The following is a 17595-nucleotide window of genomic DNA, read 5'->3' as shown; positions in this document are numbered from 1 at the left end:
AGGAACAGCTTAAGGCTCCAGCTCCTTGTATCCAGGGAGCATCAGGCAGATGGACACTGCAATTCAGCAAGGTGATGACACTCACTCAGTGCCAAAGTGTCAAGCAACACTGTCCAGGCTCAGTGGGGCTGGGCACAGCAGTGGCTGTGCTCTAAATCCCACTGCTCTGAGCCACTGGTGCAGCTGCCCACCTGTGTGTTCCCCACACAGAGACTCCATGGTGCCCCCAGGATACCCAGGGACAGAGCCACCCCACTGCTTTCCTGGCAGGGAAGGGCAGAACATCTCTGTGAGCATTTCTCCACATGGCTGGCAACCGTGGCTGAGCACTCTGGCCATGTCTGTCCAGGCTCAGCCCCATCTGTGGTGCACAGGCAGGGAAGCTGTGATGCTGCTTTGCAGAAGCCATCGGGTTTGACCTGTTCTGCAGTCACAGGCTGGTTTTTCACAGTCTCTTTATGGAGAAGGATGAACCAGGCATTAGCATGGGATGTGAGACTTGGTTGGGTTCCTCCTTCTGCCCGAGGCTTTTTGTCTGACCATGACAAAGTTGCTTTACTTTTCTATCTTTACAATGAAGATGGTATCTCAGGGCCCTAAGGAGGGTAAGAGTGTCCTGGAGAGTGCTGTGTGCACATCAAAGAGTGCTCCGTCTCTGCAGCAGGGGTTGGAGGCTTCTTACACATTGAAAGCTGTCCTGCAGCCTCCCTCTTTTGAAGTGCTTTTTCTGAGCTGGGTTTCATACAAGGCAAGAGCCCGCAGCTGTACCTTGTCTTGAACCCTACATACAAAGCCCACATACAAAGGGCTTGTTCTCATCCAAAGCATAGTCTGGCTTTGTGGCTAGCACTTTATTTAAATTGCTGTAAAGTGCAACTTGGCTAGTGAGCAACAGAAGTGTTGTCTTGACAGAACAGAGTGCATTAACTTAAGTACATTAAAACTTAGAAGTTGCTCAGAGCACAGCTGTGCCATGGGTGCCCTCCCCTCTCCTTTCCATTTGTTATTTATGCCTGAGTGGATGTGACAGCTACTGGGACTTCCCTCAGCCTGACAGGTGACAGAGCTGTCACATCTATTTTTGATGTGGCACATGTTTTTTTTTTTAATCATGTAAACAATAATATGCCCTGAACTCTTTCCAGCTTGGACCTGGTCTTCAGAGCAAGGGATAAAGCCAATTTCAGCTCCAGCAATATAGCTCCCACAATCTTTTAACACTCTCAGGTGCTTCTGGGCACTGTTGGATCCCACAGTCTGTCTCTTCCCGTTCTACACAGGGGCATGGCCAAGGCTGGGCAAGGGCTCACACCAGCGTGTGTGCCCTCCTGGATGGCTGGTGGCAGCTGGGCTGCCCTGAGCAGAGGGACAGGCTGGGGTGATGTGGTGTCATGGGATGGGCTTACACCACGTGGGCACCCAGCAGACACTTTTACTGTGGGCGTTGGGGATTAGCAGCTTCCAGGACACAGCTCAGGGGTTTAATTTCTTAAGCAGCAAGAAAAAGGGGAATCTGTCACATAAGTGCAGACACACACGACACAGGAGGCGCTTCTGGTTGTGATGAGGCTGTTTAGGAATTGCCAGTCTGGCTCCCAGTCAACTCTTGGTGAGCCTAAACAGTCAGGAAGAGTCAGTACTGGGAGCTACAGGGCAGACAGGCTCTGCCTCTTGCTGGAGACTGCTGGGGGTTGCTGTGCTGGGAACAGAACAATGCAGGGACACGTGATTGCTGGGCTAAGGCATCCACAATGAGCAGCCAATGCATCATGCTGGGCAGGAGGCCATAGACCAAAGTTTATAAAGCTTTATTAAACGTTTTGAACAGCTGTGCAATGAACAAACAATACTCTGGAAGTTTCACAACCTCATAGCTTGAACTGCCTCAGGACAGCAACAGCCACTTCTGCTGCTCTCCACCAGAAGACTGAAGGAAAGACAAACAGATGGCAAAGGGGAGGGAAATCTTCAAAGTTTAGAGGTAAGTGTTTTGTGTCAACCTCTAAGGTTTCTCACAAACCAACCTCTGCCCCAGGGCTGTAGGCCTGATCCACCAGCACCGTGGATTCTTGACATCCTTCTGCCAGGAAGCTGGAGACACCAGGCATCAGCCTCTGCCCTTTTCTAGTCAGTAGAACCAGCACTTCTGTCACCTCTGGCCCGAAACCATTATCTCTGAAAATGGCTGAAGCATTTACTGCTTCAAGCCATACCTCCACCTCATGGATCCTCTCCTGCCCTGCCCACACCCAGCCTTTCAGGCTAGCATGAGTTTTGTAGGGTAAAGTTCACAGTGACTTCCAAAATCTTGTGTCTTGCAGCATGCTGGTTCCTTCTCCCAACAGTCAATACCTTGGTAAACCTGGGACATGTAGTAGGAGGGGAAGAGAGTCTCTACTGCCTGTCAGGCTTTATAAAAGCAGCAGCATAACTGAGGCTTTCAGGCTGGGATCTTGGAGCAAAGAGTTCAGAAAGCACTTCGGCAGTGCACACATCTCTTTGGCAGGCTGAGCAGGAGGAGATGACTCAACTGCCTCTGGCTCCAGCAGCTTTTGGCCAAGTCCATTTGTGAGCTGTTGCACTCGCCCTTGACAGCAAGGTGGGAAGGCTGGCTCCCCACAGAGAGAGACTGAGAGAATCTTGTAGCTGTTCAAGCAGGATCAGTGGGCCAAGAGCCCTGAGTTAGACCACCATGGCCTAATGCAGACAAGTGACACACAACTCCAGCACTTCCAGCTGGGCAGGGGCCAGCAGCTCAGGCTTCCAGCAGTTCTCAGTTTAGAGGGCTGGTGTCTGTTCCCGGTGATACGGGAAAGAAAAAAAAAAAAGATTTCTGCTTCTAAAAAAGCAGGTGGTGCTGCCAGAGTTCACACAGTAAACAAGTTGAATTTCACAGGCAGAGTGGGAAGAATTTACCACTCCAGTCCACGCACAGTTACAAGAAATAGGTTGTCCTTACACCAGTCCCACACCCAACACCCCCCTCCTTCCCAGCCCCACCCCTTTTTTAAAAAGCAAGAGCCCTCAGCAGACTGGAAGATTATGATTTTCTAGGTGCCCACTATGTTGGGATCATGAGCTGATTCTGGCAGCTGGGATCCTGTGCAGTGATACAAGAAGCAGTTCCCCCAGCAGCTGTAGCAGATGAGGAATAGAGCTGCCAGGAAGACCAAGGCACAAATTGTGCAAGGTTTCCGTTCCAGGAGAAAACTGAGCAGGTAGAATCCCATGAACATTGAGTGACTGAACCACAATGCTGGGTTGAGGGGCTTGGGTATGAGCAGGACAGGTAGCAACCACTGAAGGCAGTACATCGTGGCTGGCTGGGGCCTCGTTGGCAGTAGCAGTCAGATGTGCTCCAGAACAGGCTCCAGCAACTCCTCCGGAGGGCAGGCTGCTCTGTAGGGAGGAGGAAATGTCAGACTCTCAGAGAAATGCAGGGGAAAAATCAACTGACATTTTTCTAAAGCTCCATTCATTCCCAAGCATCATATGCTGGTGGTTGAACTCCCAGTACTAAATTCTAGTGTGTCTTGGAGCTGGTGGAAAGCTTCCTGCTTTCCTCAGCTGGGGACAAGATCAGCTAAAGCTGGTACAGAAGTGTATCCTGTCCTCTGTTCCTCAGGCTTTTATCCAGGCTAACAAGTGAGACCCTTTTAGCACAGTGCAGGAACAGAAAGAGAGAGGTGGAAATGGGAAACAAGCTGCCACAGCCTTCCCTGCACACATTGATCCATGACAGTCCAACGGCTTGAGAGATGATATAAAGAAATACAATTGAAGGGTAATCATTATTTGGTGCTACAGAGAAGTGCTAAGGAAGCATTAATATAAGGAATTGTTCTGCACACAAACAATAAAGTCTTCCAGCAGGACAGCACCAGAGCAGCTACACATCAAGCTACCCAGGAAAGCCCTAGCAGCATCCAGGCTGCAAAACAAAGGGATGGACAGTCCCAGCTTAAAGATTTATAATCCTTGCCAAACAGCTAAAGTCAGATAAAATAAAGTATGTGAATAGATCAAACCGGGGGGACAGGCTCAAAATGGCAATTTCCGTAAGTGCTGTAAACACAGGATTTCCTCACTTGGATTATTATAAAACCCTCTGGAAACTGAGCTTTAAGGGCTTTCCTAGGCAGAGATGGCAGCTCACTACAAGTCCAGAAAAGCTGCTCCTACCTTAGCAATGACATTAAGTGTGTGCTTTTGTTTTTTCCTTTAAAGCACTACAAACCCCTTCAAGAATTTCAAATGGCTTTAAAAGCAATAAATGCCTCACCCCCAAGAAGAGTCTGGTGGGGACAGCCCCTTGCAGAAAGCCTTGTATCTGCAATTACTCAATGGAGCAGTGCTCCCTCAGAAGGATGAAGGGCTCAGCCGAGCTTGTTAGGATTACAGCTGGGGGGTGGGAAGGTTAGTAGGATGAAGGAGTGAGAATGTAAACAAACAGCACATTCCACTGGCTCCTGTTGGCAGGAGAAGGGATTTCCTGGCAAAGGGAGGGAGAATGAGGGATTGCAGAGAAAAGCCAAGAGAAAACCACACGAGGTTCTCTTCCAAAACAGCACTGAGGTCAGACTTGTCTCACAGGTAGTAATGGGCTCTGCTGTCAGCAGCAGGAAATGCTGCCATCCTGAGCAGCATGATCTATTTTACTTTAATGTTAGCAGGACAAAGCAGGCAAACATCCCCACCAGCACAAATATTATGTGGGGAAAGTACATTGTGCTGGTGCTCCTGCAAGGGAGTGTTTTCCAGCAGAGAGAGCAGCTGGAGTTCAATTAGTAAAACTAAGCTACAGCTCCATAGCCAAAGAGTAAGGAAAAAGTTATTTTATGCTGCAATACAGATAAAGCCAAGTCACAGAAATAAAGCTCCCAACGTTAGTCCTGTTTTAGGCAGGTCACTCACATCTTTAAGGGCAAGTCTAGTCCCAAGCCTTTCTCCCCCCCATCTGTAAACTGGAATTAGCTATTACTCATTTCATAGCAAAACATGCTGTCTCCTTGCCTTTGTGAATTGCTCAGATGTCTCTGGAGTAAACAATACCACAGAAGTACTAGAGAACGTTTTTTCCAACAGGAAGAATGGAGAGAAAAAGACCTAACAACAAATATTTGAACAGGAAGGTAATTAAACCCCATCACCCAACTTTTCAGTTCAGATTGCATTGAATGCAGCAAAGTTTCACTAAATCAATGATCTGCAGCTCCCTTAATCCCCCTGAAATGTTCCCTTCTTGAAGTTTCCTGCAATTTTTTTTCTCACAAGTGCTCCAAACACCGAGCATTGAAAATCATTCCCTAAACAACATGTTATGTTTTTGCTAGATCCAGCCCTAAGTTGCATCAGCTTGACTTCTGTGGCAATTTGTGTCACCTGTTCTTGAGACTTTAAAGTGCCTACTTTGCTTCGGATTTCTGTCTCTAGGGTAAAGAAATGGGTAAAGAATGTGTCTGTTAAGTAGCACAAGGCTGAAACAAAGAACTAGAATTTTTCAGAACTAATGTCACAAATCTCTCAACTCTAATAGAGTCATGTGTCACTATTAAGCCTTTAACCCCAAACTTTACAACTGACCACAGTTAGAAAATAATTATAATTTGTGTTTTAGCTATACTTTGTATTTCATAGTCTGGCCTTCTCACTCCTACAATGCTCTTGAGAATAACAGTCTAAATACTGAGTTGATTTTAAGTGTCTAAGCTTTACTTGTGCAGTTCCTACAAACACAAAGCCATCTCACAACAAGTTACTAATTTTTAAATATTACTATTTCCTGCAAGAACCAGTTGCTTGTAGCAATCAATACAACCACTGCAGAATAAAGAACCATTTAATAGTAGTTATTTTTACTACGAAGTTTCAATGCCAATGCACTTCAACCTGCAAACCTCTTGGATTTCTGCCAAATGCAGCCATTCAAACAGCTGCTCTTTGTATCTGTAAGTCAGTTTGCTTTTGTTCTCACATCTCCCTTCACTACCAACCAGTTAAAGGCTGAGGACCCTTTGCTATATCCCACAGCTGATCGTAGACCAAGTACTTACTCCTGGAGGCTGCTACAGCTCTGTCTCCCTCAAGAGACTTTCCACCAGTAAGATACGTGCTCCTCGCTGGAGACTCTCTGTACAGCTGGCACTGAGACCGAGTTCTCTTTACACTCTATTGATCCAAGAGAAACAGCACCTCCTGCTATCAGCTCTTTACTGAGCAGGGAACATTCTCCTTCATGCCCAGGACAGGCAGATCCTTCTGAAAGTCACAACAATATTTGGTTTTGCCTGGTTTCTCAAGCAAGGTGAAATCTACAAATTAAAGATTCCTACCTTGTTGTCTTTGTCCCCTCCTCACAATCCAAGCCAAACATTACCATATTACCACAGAGCAAATAACAACCTGTCACCCAACATGACTGGTTTCACAACTGCATCCTGTTTTCCCTCAACCAGTTGCTCTTGTTCTCCCCTGCCTGACTCTTGCCTCAGCCAGCCCAGTGTCCCGCTATCCCCAAACCTGCTCCTCATGTCACCTGATTTGGTGGCCACTCATGTTTACCTGACAGCTCCTTCCCACCTCCTCCTTTCACCCCTCCACAGCTCTTGGAGCCACTTGAACTCATTTCAGACTGCTCAGCAGCAGAGCTGGTGATGCTCCCTCTGTGGCCCAGTCTGATCTCCACGTGCTGCCAGAGCCTCCTCCTGCCAGATCCTGCAGGCAGAGGAGCAGCCAGGGGAGGTTCCCTGCACACCTCCTTAATGAGCAAGCACTAATACTTTTCCACATGCTTATTAGTTGGCTTCCATTGCATTCCCAGCCCTCCCTGCTGTCATCTTCTCTCCCAAAAACTTTCAGGTCCTACTGGTGTATGTTTGTGCGGAGGATTTTGGAATTCCAGTGCAAAGGCAGCAGCAGACCTTTCCCAAGCAGAAACAAAACTTCAATTATGACAGGTGTAGCATGAGTAGCACAGTGCACTGCTTTGCAATGGATCAGTCATGTTTTGGAATAAATCCATCTGAGGAGCTAGCAAGCTGTTCCTTCATATTCCACAAACTAAGCAATTAACACACTGAGATGTGTTCCTACACCATAGGTTTGACACCTCAGTATGTCAATACCAAGTCTGTATCTTTCTCAAGAACGTTTGAATTCTTTAACAGTACATTTACCCTGGAAGGGGAGAATAATCAGCCAGATTTTCCTAAGCACTTCAAGGGTAAGCTTGTTCAGACCTTACAAAGGCAGCCTTTAAGCCAGTGCTGTCCACAAAGAACTCCCCCAGCAGATGCTACAGAAAGACTTTCCCAGGCTGAGAGCTGAAAGGTCTGCAATAAAACACTGAGTAACCTTTTTATTGGGGTGTGCTGGAATCATCCTCCCCCCTTCCCAAAAGCTGAAGTCTCTGCTTGTGATGAAAAGCCACACTGGTTAGATAAAAGTCTCTCAAGTTATCCAGTGCACATAAACTGAAGAGGAAGCCTCAGGGATGTGTTTTTTACCTACAGTGTTCACCTGTCTGCTTAAAATTGTTTTAATCAAAAACCCTGCCACAAATATTAACTGATGGATGTGAGCAGTGCTTCACACTGCCAGTGCGTGTTCAAAACCAACTCAAATATCACATAGTACCCAAAACAGCTGCTGAAAAATACACATCTAAAGCACTGGGACAAAAAGAGAGGTGAAGAACTATCAAGTGACAAGTTTGAAGAGTTCAGCTAAGAAAAGTAACAGCAGACCAGTTTCCCAGATGCCAACCCTCTGTCGTAAACCCAAGAACCATAACTGCTCAAATTTTAAGACCTATTTGCAGCAGGGATTAACTTCTCTAGGGTTTTTTTTAGCCTTGCCACTATTATTTCAATTTTTTAAAAAGCTTTATCTGCTGGTATGACTCAGCTGGAAAGAGTGAGTCTATACTTTTTGGCAAAGGCCTTACCCTAGTCTTGGATCATGCCTTGGACACTTGATGCAGACTCAGAAATAGTGCAATGTAATCACAACAGTTCCCAAAAAGGCAACAAATCCTTTCCTAACCAAGACTTTGGGTTAGTGCTCTGATTTCTCAAGACAGACACAAGCCAAAGCAACTCACTTGGTGAAAAGTGGAGGCTCTCTGTTGAGCCACTCTTTTCACCACTTCCAGAGACATGTCCACTCCATTTGGACTGCAATGCCCTCACAGCACCAGAGCGAATCCTTCTCCACCCATGAGCAGGAAGGCAGAGGAGAGATCCAAACCAAAACTAATTGTTTTTCTCAGAGAGTTTGGAATGGGCCTTGAAATCATCAGGAATCAGAGGAGCAGAAGCTTAAGTCAGCCAGCTCTGTGATGGGAAGAGATGTCAGCAGTCACAGATGTCATCTGAAGTACTGCTACTTTCATTTGTACAAATTCATTGATTTTCAGAGGTCCTCATTCCCACCTTCTACTTTTAACTGCCAAAGATCACAACTTCCAAGCCCATTCCAAGATCCCTAAGAAAAGTAGTTTTAATTTGGACCTCTTCTCCACCTTTTGTGCCTTCAGCAGGCTTCAGAGGTCCAAATACAGCCTGATAAGGGTGAATTTTCTGCATCTCAGATCAGGAAAGGCAAAAATGCTGTTTGAGCAGCTGTGAGGAGTCATGACCTACAGTTTGGAAAGACAAAGGTGACTGCACCACGACAGTATGACAATACTTGCAAGGTCCATTGAAACGTTTCAGTACCAGGGAAGTGTGGGAGAGTTCAGCATGAGCATGTTGTGGACTGCGTTTAAGAGCTTGTTTTTTCTCTTCTCTTGCACTTGCGTGTTTGGGATATCATGAGCAATGTCTGTATGACAGAACAGCTTGTAAACTCAGTTTGTAGCTGGCTCAAAGCACGTATGGGTGCTCGGGGAGGGTGCCTGGATAGTTTATGAATACAGCTGCAGAGCGCTGTATTCATAAACCATCACAGAATACCCCGGGCTGGAGGGGACCCACAAGGCCCACCCCAGCCCGGCTGTGGGGACAAAAGCTTGCCAGAGCATTGTGCTGCCCTGGGGAGGACCTGGCGAAGGTTTCCTTGCAGAAGGCGCTAAGGAGAGCTACGGGAGCAGCAGGCAGGGAGGGCAGGGCACGCACAGCGCTGTTATTTCCATGCTGGCCCGAGCTCAGGGTCGGTTGGAGCCTTTTCCACCGCGGCGCACGCAGGGCCAGGAGCGCGGGGCTCCTCGGAGCAGCGAACCCTTCCCCCGTTTCCCCCGGTTCCCCCGGTTCCCCCTCGGGCCCCGCAGCGTTCCCCGCTCCGCCGGCCGGGCCGCTCCCGGCCCGTACTCACCGCCGCCTCACGCCGCCATCCCGGGGCCGCCCGGCGGAAGGAGGGAGAGGCGTGGGGGAGCCGGGGAGGCCGCGCTGTCCCGCTGTCCCGCTGTCCCGCTGTCCCGGAGCGCTGCCGGCCGCGCTGCTGCGGCTCCGCCGGCGGGCGCGGGCAGCGGCCGCTCCTCGGGCGGGTCCGGCAGCGCCGCGCGGCCGCGGGAGCGCCGCGCCTGCTGCGCCTGCGCCGACCGAGCCGCGCCTGCGCGCGGGGCCGGGCTCGGCCGCGGCTCGTGAGGGGCTCTCGTGTGGGTGGGGTCGTGTAACGGGGCACGCTCGGTGTGCTCAGCCTGGAGCAGAGGAGGATAAGGGGGAGGCCTCAGCGCTGCTCACCTGCGAGCGCTTGGCTCTCCTGACCAGTGACAGCTCCTGAAGAAATGGTATAAAGCTGAGACAGGGCAGGTTTAGGCTGGATATAAGAAAAGGATTTTCACCCAGAGGGTGGTCGGGCACTGGAACAGGCTCCCCAGGGCAGTGGTCACAGCGCTGAGCCTGTCTGAGCGGTTTGGACACCGCTCTGAGGCACAGGTGGGACTCCTGGGGTGTCCTGTGCAGGGCCAGGAGCTGGACTTCAGGATCCTCGTGGGTCCCTTCCAGCCCAGCATATTCTGTGGTTATTATTAAATGCTGTTTGCACGCCCCATTGCACGCCGTGCTGTGCTGCCTCAGAGGCACGGAGCACAGCGGGGCTGGCAGGGAGCACTGCAGGCCATCGCTCACCCCTGCTCCGCTGGGTCCCCTCGAGCACGGCGCTCTGGATCGTGTCCAGGGGCACGGGAATATCTCAGTGGCAGCCTGTTCCACTCACCCATGCAGTAAAGTTCTTCATGTGCAGGTGGAACTGTTACCTCATCCCACTGTTCAGCACCACGGGGGAGAGCCTGGCTCCATCCTCGCAACACCCTCCCTGCCTGCTCACAGGCATTGATAAGCTCTCCTCTCAGGCGTCTCTCCTCCAGCCTAAACAACTCCAGCTCCCTCAGCTCCTCCTTGTAAGAGAGAAGTCATCTTCACAGTTTGCCCCTGGACTCACCTTGGGGAGCTCCATGTCTCTCCTGCACTGAGCAACCCAAGGGAGGCCAAGGAAAGGAAGAAAAGTAGTCCAGGAAAAACAAAAACCCCAAAGACCAAGATATGGCATTTTCACAACCATTTAAAACCCACCCAGCCACAGTTGCAGGACCACCCGCATTTCCCACAGTTTTCCACATGGCAGGCCTGTGCATTTTTGATAATTACAATAACACTTGCTCTCCCAATGACCCAACAAGCGTGTATCCAGCCCAGGATAGTTTCCCTCTTCTCTGCCATTATTCTGGGCTGACCTCTTTATGGGGTGTTTAAAATTCCTGGTTTATGGCACTGCATAGGAGTGGCCCTAAAGCCTTTGGCTGGTGCCAGCTCTGATGGCTCATAGTAAAAATAACTACTAGATGCCAGCTGATGATCGCCATGGCACTCAGGGGATTTTCAGGATCCTACCCAACACCAGCAGCAAGCAAGCTTCACCAGGGAACTGGGCTGCTCTGAGCTGCTCCAGTACATGCTGCTGATTGCAGTCTGCAGGATTGATGATGGATCGAGCCTGACACAACCTGAGGTCTCCAAATCCTTTTGCAAACTGCAATGTGAACCCTCATGCCTAAGACTGCTGTGGGAGCTGCCTGCTTGCTTGGGTTTTGGTTGTAGTTCCAGCTTTCTATAAAGAAATTCCATTTTGCACTTGAAGCCTGGCTGGCAGGGCTGGGAGCTCCCAGCCCCATAGCACCTTTTTCAGCGGGCAGGAAGAGAGAGGGATCATCCAAAATTTGTATTTCAGCAGGCTCCAGTGAAGTGGATCTGTAAGGAGCTGCAGAGTAAAAAGCATCTCTGGCATGGAAGGGAAAGGTAATCCCAGGCTAGTGGGAACAGGTTGTTCTGTGCAGGACAGGAGGCCACGGGGTTTTTAGGGCCTTTCTGTTCAAGCAGAAGCTTTTAAAGGACCTCTGGCTGTGCTCTGCTTTGGTTCTGGGGAGTATTTCTTCCACTTATTTCCCTGTCCTTTGTTTAGCTGGCTGTAAGCAGTGTCTGTTGCAATCACAAAAGCCACAGCTGAGATGGAAAGGGCGTACCCCTGAAAGCAGCACTGTCAGAGGCCACACAGCACCACCACTGACCTCCCGCTGCTGTGTGTGAACCACAAGGTGGTAATTTGTATTTTGAGAAAATAACTGAGGAGCACAGTGGTGCCAGTGCATTCCTGCATTCCCAGCCCAGGGCTGGCTGCAGCTCAGCACTTGGGGTCTGCTGAGCCAAGGCTCCCCAAAGCTCCAGGGACACTGTGGGTGCAGAGGAGAATCTTGTGCTGTGGCAGAGGGGTGAGCAGGTGGAGAGTTTCAAAATCCTCCAAATAGAAGCTGTGAGCAAGAGAAGCTTTTGCCTTTGAAATAAATAAACCCTTGCTGTTGGTGAGGGAGCAGGCATTGACCGTGCCCAACAATTAATTTGCAAACTGGCTTCAATGTGGCCAAGTGTGACAGGACACATATGTGAAACATGGCAACTGTGAAAGGTGAGATGGTAGAGCAGATGAATCCCTCTCTTTTCTCCAGATCAAACCCCCTTGCCTGGTCCTGCCTGCATCAAATCCCAGCTGATCCAGGCAGTGTGCTACAGATGTGGCAGCTCAGTCTTAGAGGGTCAACTCTGCCCATGAGCTGAGAAAGCAAAACCAATCAGGAGCAGCACAAATGTACAAAACACTCCAGTTTACTTCCAGCACCATTCCCAGCATGTCAGTTAACCTCTCCCAAACAGAAGTCTTTTACTTTTCCCAGTCCCACAGCAGTGCAGTTCAGTAGTCAATGGGCTTAGAGCCATTTCCCATCTTAGCAATGGAAGTGATCTCTCAGCCTATTGGATCCCAAAGAGAGTTCCCAGCAGCAAAACAGAACAAGCTGCTTCCAGCAAGACAAGAGGCAGCAGTGCTCTGCTGTGTGTCTCCCCACAGAGCCCAGCAGGCAGTGCTGGCTGCCCTGGCTCCTCTCAGAGTGGGGGTACCCCCCTGAATTTTCGGATGAGATTGGCCAGCCGCTTGGCCAGCCTGCCCCGGCTGGGCTCCTCTACGTGGAACGTTCTGGTCAGCAGGTTGTAGAAGGAGCCGTAGCACACGGCCACCACGGTGCAGGTGAGGCAGATGACGTTGTAGGGCATGCTGAAGTCTGGTGTTGGCAGGTTTACCAGCAGCGGCTCCGTGTACAGGCGCACAAAATAGCTGGAGCCATCGGAGGAAGGAAACCTGGAGAGTGGAAGAAGGAAAGGCGGGGTCAGCCTGCACAGGACCAGTGCTTTGTGCTCACCAGAGAGGATGAGAGCAGCCCCAGCCCACAGATTGTGGCACAGCCCCACTTCCCAGCACCAGCACACTCACAGCGAGGCGAAGAGAGGGCTCTGCTCCACATCCATGTCCTTCATTGCAGTGACACTGGGCACCAGGGCACTGAGCACAGATGAACTAAAAGCACAAAGAACACCCCAGTGTCAGTCCTGACAGCAAAGACATCTCCAGAGACCTGGGCAGTAAGTCTTACGCAAAGCCCAGAAAGAGATGAGGAGCTGAGGAATGTCATTACCCGACATAAAAGCCATGATTGGGGTCAGGTGGGTACTCTGTCCACTTCAGTAAGGCCCTCTCAAACTGGATTGTGATCTTGGTGACGGAGTTGGCTGGCAGCTGGATCAGCATTTCCAAGAGGTGAGGCCGTCTCCGGTCCTGGGCTGGCTGGTAGTGGATGTAACCTAACCCCAAAGAGATTTCAGCAATGGTACCAGGGGAACCATGTCCAATCTCACATTGCCTGGACATCTCCCATGAGGTGGGTGCTCCTGCTTCCACTGCCCTGAGAGAGGTTTTCTGGGCAAGTGAAGATGTATCCATAGTAAAAAGCATGTGTTAAAGCTAAATTTAGTTGGTCTTCAAAGCTACTGACCCATGACAGTCAGGTATTCATAAGGAAAGGTATAAATGCAAAATAAAACCCAATCATCAGTTAGCTTCCTGTGCTACAAAAATTAATTCATGTTCGTTTAAACCTTATTGGATTATGAAATACCATCCATGTGCCTCTTATAAATAAAACAGACTTAATGGTCTCATCTGCTGTGAGCACTGAACTTGGGGCTAGGAAAACATCTTAAAATGTTTCGTTTGACAATCCAGTTTCCCAGTGATCACTGGGGCCTGAGGGAGGGACTAAACCATCTTTGGAATGAGCTGCTCATGCCAAGGGAATTGGGTGGCATGTCCTGCTTGGAGAATTCACTTACTCGGCTTGTTTTCCTTCCCTTTGGTGATGATAGTCAGGGTGTGCACGTAGAGCCGCAGGTACCAGGGCACAGTCTCCAGCAGGATGACGGGGAAGGCTCGGTAGGGGTGGGTGTTATAGATGAGGGTGCAGATCTCCCCGGTCTGCAGCCCATACCCCCCCACGTAACGCTGAGCATGGAGTGTGGGAATGGGCATTTCCGCTGTGGAAGAGGAAGGACAGGAGTGGGGTGATTTTCAGCCCTGGAGCCCTGGCCAGTGGTGCAGATGAAGTTCTGCTCACTCACAGCTGTCTTGAGGCCGCTTCCACTTCAGCTGCACATTGAGGCTGCGAGATGTGTTGAAGAGCGAGGGGCTCAGCAGGTCATAGACAGCATAGGTTTTCTTTTCTCCTTGGACAATAGCTTCATGTACTGATGTTGGAGGTGGGGACACTTCCAGTAGCTCCTTTTCCTTAGGAAAGCAAACGGACTGTGACCTTGAAGAAACTAGCAGCACTGGGCAGAGTCCCTCCAGGTAGCCCTGAGCTTTGCCACCCATCAGCCAGATCTGTGCTCTTGCTAATACCACCAGGCTCATCCCCTCAGCCCTGCTCAGAACAAGGAAATCACCTCCCTTTATTAGCCCCTGAGAGGCCAGCCCATGCAGAGGTTGGAGGAGAGGATGTTTCAGAGCCACATGAAGTGGCTGACCTGAGGGAGCAGAGCATCCTTTCTGGCCCATGAGCTTACCTTGTTCTTAGGGGAAATGTCAACGTAGACTTTGCTCTGTGATGCCAGAGGACACGTGTCAGTCAGTGTGCGAGAGAACATCTTAAAGAGGGACCAGTCTGTGGAAAGCAAGGTCAGGTAGCAGGTCAAGTGCTGCAGGCTGGGACCACTCGAGCACAGCCACCATGTCTTACCTTTCTTTCCTTGGCCACTGGAAAAGAAGTCAAAGACCACAGTGAGGGTCTGTCTGAGCTCCCAGGATACAGCCAGACAGGAGGCATCCTGGACAAGAGACAAGCAGCTCTGATCACACCTTCTGGAGGGGGAGGACATCAGGATGGAGCTGGAACTCCACCAGGACTGCAAGATTTCCCTTGGGGTTACCAGAGAAGCAGGATGATAGCTGTGTTAGACACAGTGAACCCATCACAGGGTAGCTGGGCAAACCAGTGTGACACCTTGCAATGTGACAAGTGGGGTTTGAATTTTCTCTTGGGGTGTTCAGGGAGGGAGCTGAGCCCAGCACTTACCCTGCAGATGGGGCGGATGTGCACTGCCTGGGAGTGGTAGCTGCTGTGGAACAAGCGCTCAGCCTTCAGCAGCACAGCGAGCCCAGCCTGCAGGGAGCAAAGGAGGAACTCAGCTCCTGCCCTGTCCTCTGCTCCCACCGAGAGAAAGGCCCTGAGGGACCTTCCCAGTGCATACTCCCAGATTGCTGCTGGGAGCCCAGGTCCATCCAGAGTGGCCCATTTAGGCAGCAGGACTTATCTTTACCTTTGAGCCACATGGCAGCAGCTTCTTCCAAGGGGTGAGGTTCTCTGTGCAGACGACTTCCCGGGGCAGGACAGCGTAACGCAGGAGATGGTGATCCGTCCCTGGGCAGGGAGAGGGAGCTCAGCAGGCTGGGATTGCTACAGGCATCAGCACAGCAGCAGATCTGTTCCACCCCCAGTGTGTACCCCACATCCCACCACCCTCTCAGTATGCCTGAAATGCCATGAGCTCCACCAGAAGTAAATCCCACTCTGTTTGGAGTGATTGGAAAGAATGGGTAAGGATATATCCTAGCAGATCTTTTTTAATGAGTGCCTTAAATCCTGTAGTCCTCACTGTTTCATAAAACACTTTTCATAGAGACAGATAAGGGCCTGGGAGCACCTGCCATGTACTCCTTGTGGGTTCTTCTGTTTAAATCCAAGCCTTGTTTGTAGGGAGAGGAAATCCTTCCAGGGAGAGGTTAACAGATGCTGTTGTACACACCCAGACCCAGAGTTGTTGCAGGACCTGCACCTGGAATGCTGGCAGTGGCACAGGGCAGAACTGAAGTGAGAGGGCAAAGCCAGGCTCACCATTGGCTAAACCCAGGGGTTTGAAGGATGCTGTTGGAATCACTGTGTTGGTCGAGTCAATGAAGTTGAGAGAAGCACAGAATATTCCCGAAAGGATGTTACTCAGTTCTTTCCAGGCTTTGTCAACACTGTGTGAGAACAGACACCAGAGATTACTCAGCAGCTCAAATCCTTGAAACAACAAATGTTAAGTCAGTAACATTCAGAAAATACAGCAGGGTGACCACACTGGATTACCGAAGCTGCATGGAGCAGAGAGACTGCTGGGCTGGCACTCCCCAGCCCTCTTGGTATTTTATTCTGACACATGAAATTTAAGGGACACACAGCAGGGACTCACAGGTGTCACACAGCCAAGGGACATGATGGTGGGCACAGCTGGCATGTGAGGAAAGAGGCCAGGGGAACAGGGAGCATGCAGGAGGTGATGTGTGTGAATGGGGAAGGGGCTGTGAGACCCAAAGCAATGCCTTGGTGCAGCTCCAAAGGCTGACTGGACCAGCCGACAAGGAATGGGACACTTGCAGGGAGGAGAGAGCGCTGTGAGTCCCCTCAGGGCTGCTACAGCTTGAACAGGGGTGGTGTGCTAAGGGAGACGGTGACAAGTATTGGGTGAGAGTCCAAGGAAGTGAGTCATGGATGAGAGGTCAAGATACAGCCCCACTGTATTAGTGCAGCAAAGGGTCCTGCAATCCCCTCTGAACCCTCATCCCCCATGCTGTTTTCTCACGATGACACGCACACCCACTGCTTGGTTAGATCAGTGTTATTTCTCTCTGTGCCACCGCTAAGTGCTTGTCATCACAGAGCCCACAGGGGAATTACTTGGGCCTCTAGTGAACAAGGATTTGCCCTCAGCACCACATCCTATCCTGTGAACGGATGGGGTATGTTCTGTGGGCTTTTTAGAGCTACTTCTGGGCTCTTTTTTCCAGCAGACATTTTCAAGCCAGGAGGCTCACTCACACACCGTGGCTGCCTCAGGAGAGGCGAGCAACAGCTCCAGTGGCCACAAAGGGGACCCAGAGGGACAGATCCACGGCTGGGGTACCTACTCGGTGACCGTGGGCTGGAACCAGACCCAGAGCTCAGCGCCAGCGGGTGCCTGGAGGGGCGGCTGCCCCCAGTAGCGGGTGCGCCAGAAGCCCTGGGTGAGCGCGAGGTGGAGCTCCCGCACGCCCAGCGCTGCCACCAGCCGCCCCAGCGCCTTCGGGAAGAGCCTGTAGTGAGAGACTGCGGGCAGCGTTAGCCCCTGCCGGCCTCATCCCCCGATCGCCTCCCCGGACATCACACCCGGCACTGCTCCTGCCTGCGCCATCGCGCACAGCCCGCGCAGCGCACCCGCACCCGTCACCTCACCGCCTCTGACGTCATCGCACCCGTGACGTCACCGCTCGAGTCAAGCCATCACGTCGCGTGGTCCCTCCGCGATAGCCCCGCCCCTGCGCACCGCCCCAGCCAATAGCGGCGCGGTCCGCCCCCGGGCCGACCAATAGCGGCGCGGTCCGCCCAGGCCGGGCCCGCCCTACCTGCGCCCCGCTGCAGGTCCGCGTCCCAGCGCGTGCGGAACTGGAAGGTGGCGGCCACATCGCCGGTGGGCAGCGGGCTCAGCAGCAGCTCCTCCCGCAGCGCGTCCCGCCGCTCCCGCCCCGCGTCCGCCCGCCCGGGCCCTGCCGCCGCCGCCAGCAGCAGCAGCAGCACCGCCGCCGCCATCCCGCCCCGCCCCGCTCCGCTTCCGCTTCCGCCCGCGCCGGCAATGGCGCTGCTTCCGGGGGCGCCGTGGAGGTGCTGTGCGCGCCCGGGCCGCGGGGCTGACCCGAGCTGGCCCGGGAGCTGCTGAACGGAGCGAGCCGGGAGCCCCGCGGGGAGAGGAGCCGGCCCGGCTG

General features: G+C 51.6%; 2 protein-coding genes across 3 annotated transcripts; both read right to left on the bottom strand.

The window, feature by feature from the left end:
- Positions 1-1792: 1792 nt before the first annotated feature.
- BLCAP (BLCAP apoptosis inducing factor) lies at positions 1793-9468 on the bottom strand. 2 transcript variants are annotated; one of them, XM_021527859.2, is made up of 2 exons: positions 9313-9468; positions 1793-3399 (listed from the first exon to the last, which is right to left on the bottom strand). In XM_021527859.2, exon 2 carries the CDS (start codon positions 3312-3314, stop codon positions 3051-3053), a length of 264 nt encoding a protein of 87 aa, XP_021383534.1. In that variant the 5' UTR covers positions 3315-3399; positions 9313-9468; the 3' UTR covers positions 1793-3050. The 2 variants fall into 2 exon arrangements, with proteins under 2 accessions (XP_021383534.1, XP_021383535.1); XM_021527860.3 differs by having other exon boundaries at positions 1793-3394.
- A 2609-nt stretch (positions 9469-12077) lies between these two features.
- Positions 12078-17461, bottom strand: PIGT (phosphatidylinositol glycan anchor biosynthesis class T). Its single transcript, XM_021527902.2, has 12 exons — positions 17239-17461; positions 16765-16942; positions 15710-15837; positions 15135-15235; positions 14891-14977; positions 14555-14642; positions 14382-14479; positions 13938-14103; positions 13653-13853; positions 12959-13124; positions 12757-12840; positions 12078-12624 (listed from the first exon to the last, which is right to left on the bottom strand). The coding sequence occupies exons 1-12, from the start codon at positions 17420-17422 to the stop codon at positions 12372-12374; spliced, it is 1734 nt and encodes a 577-aa protein (XP_021383577.1). The 5' UTR covers positions 17423-17461; the 3' UTR covers positions 12078-12371.
- Positions 17462-17595: the final 134 nt, after the last annotated feature.

The sequence above is a fragment of the Lonchura striata genome, chromosome 17 (genome assembly GCF_046129695.1).
Source record: "Lonchura striata isolate bLonStr1 chromosome 17, bLonStr1.mat, whole genome shotgun sequence".
NCBI lineage: Eukaryota > Metazoa > Chordata > Aves > Passeriformes > Estrildidae > Lonchura > Lonchura striata.
This window is presented reverse-complemented; position numbering and strand designations above follow the sequence as displayed.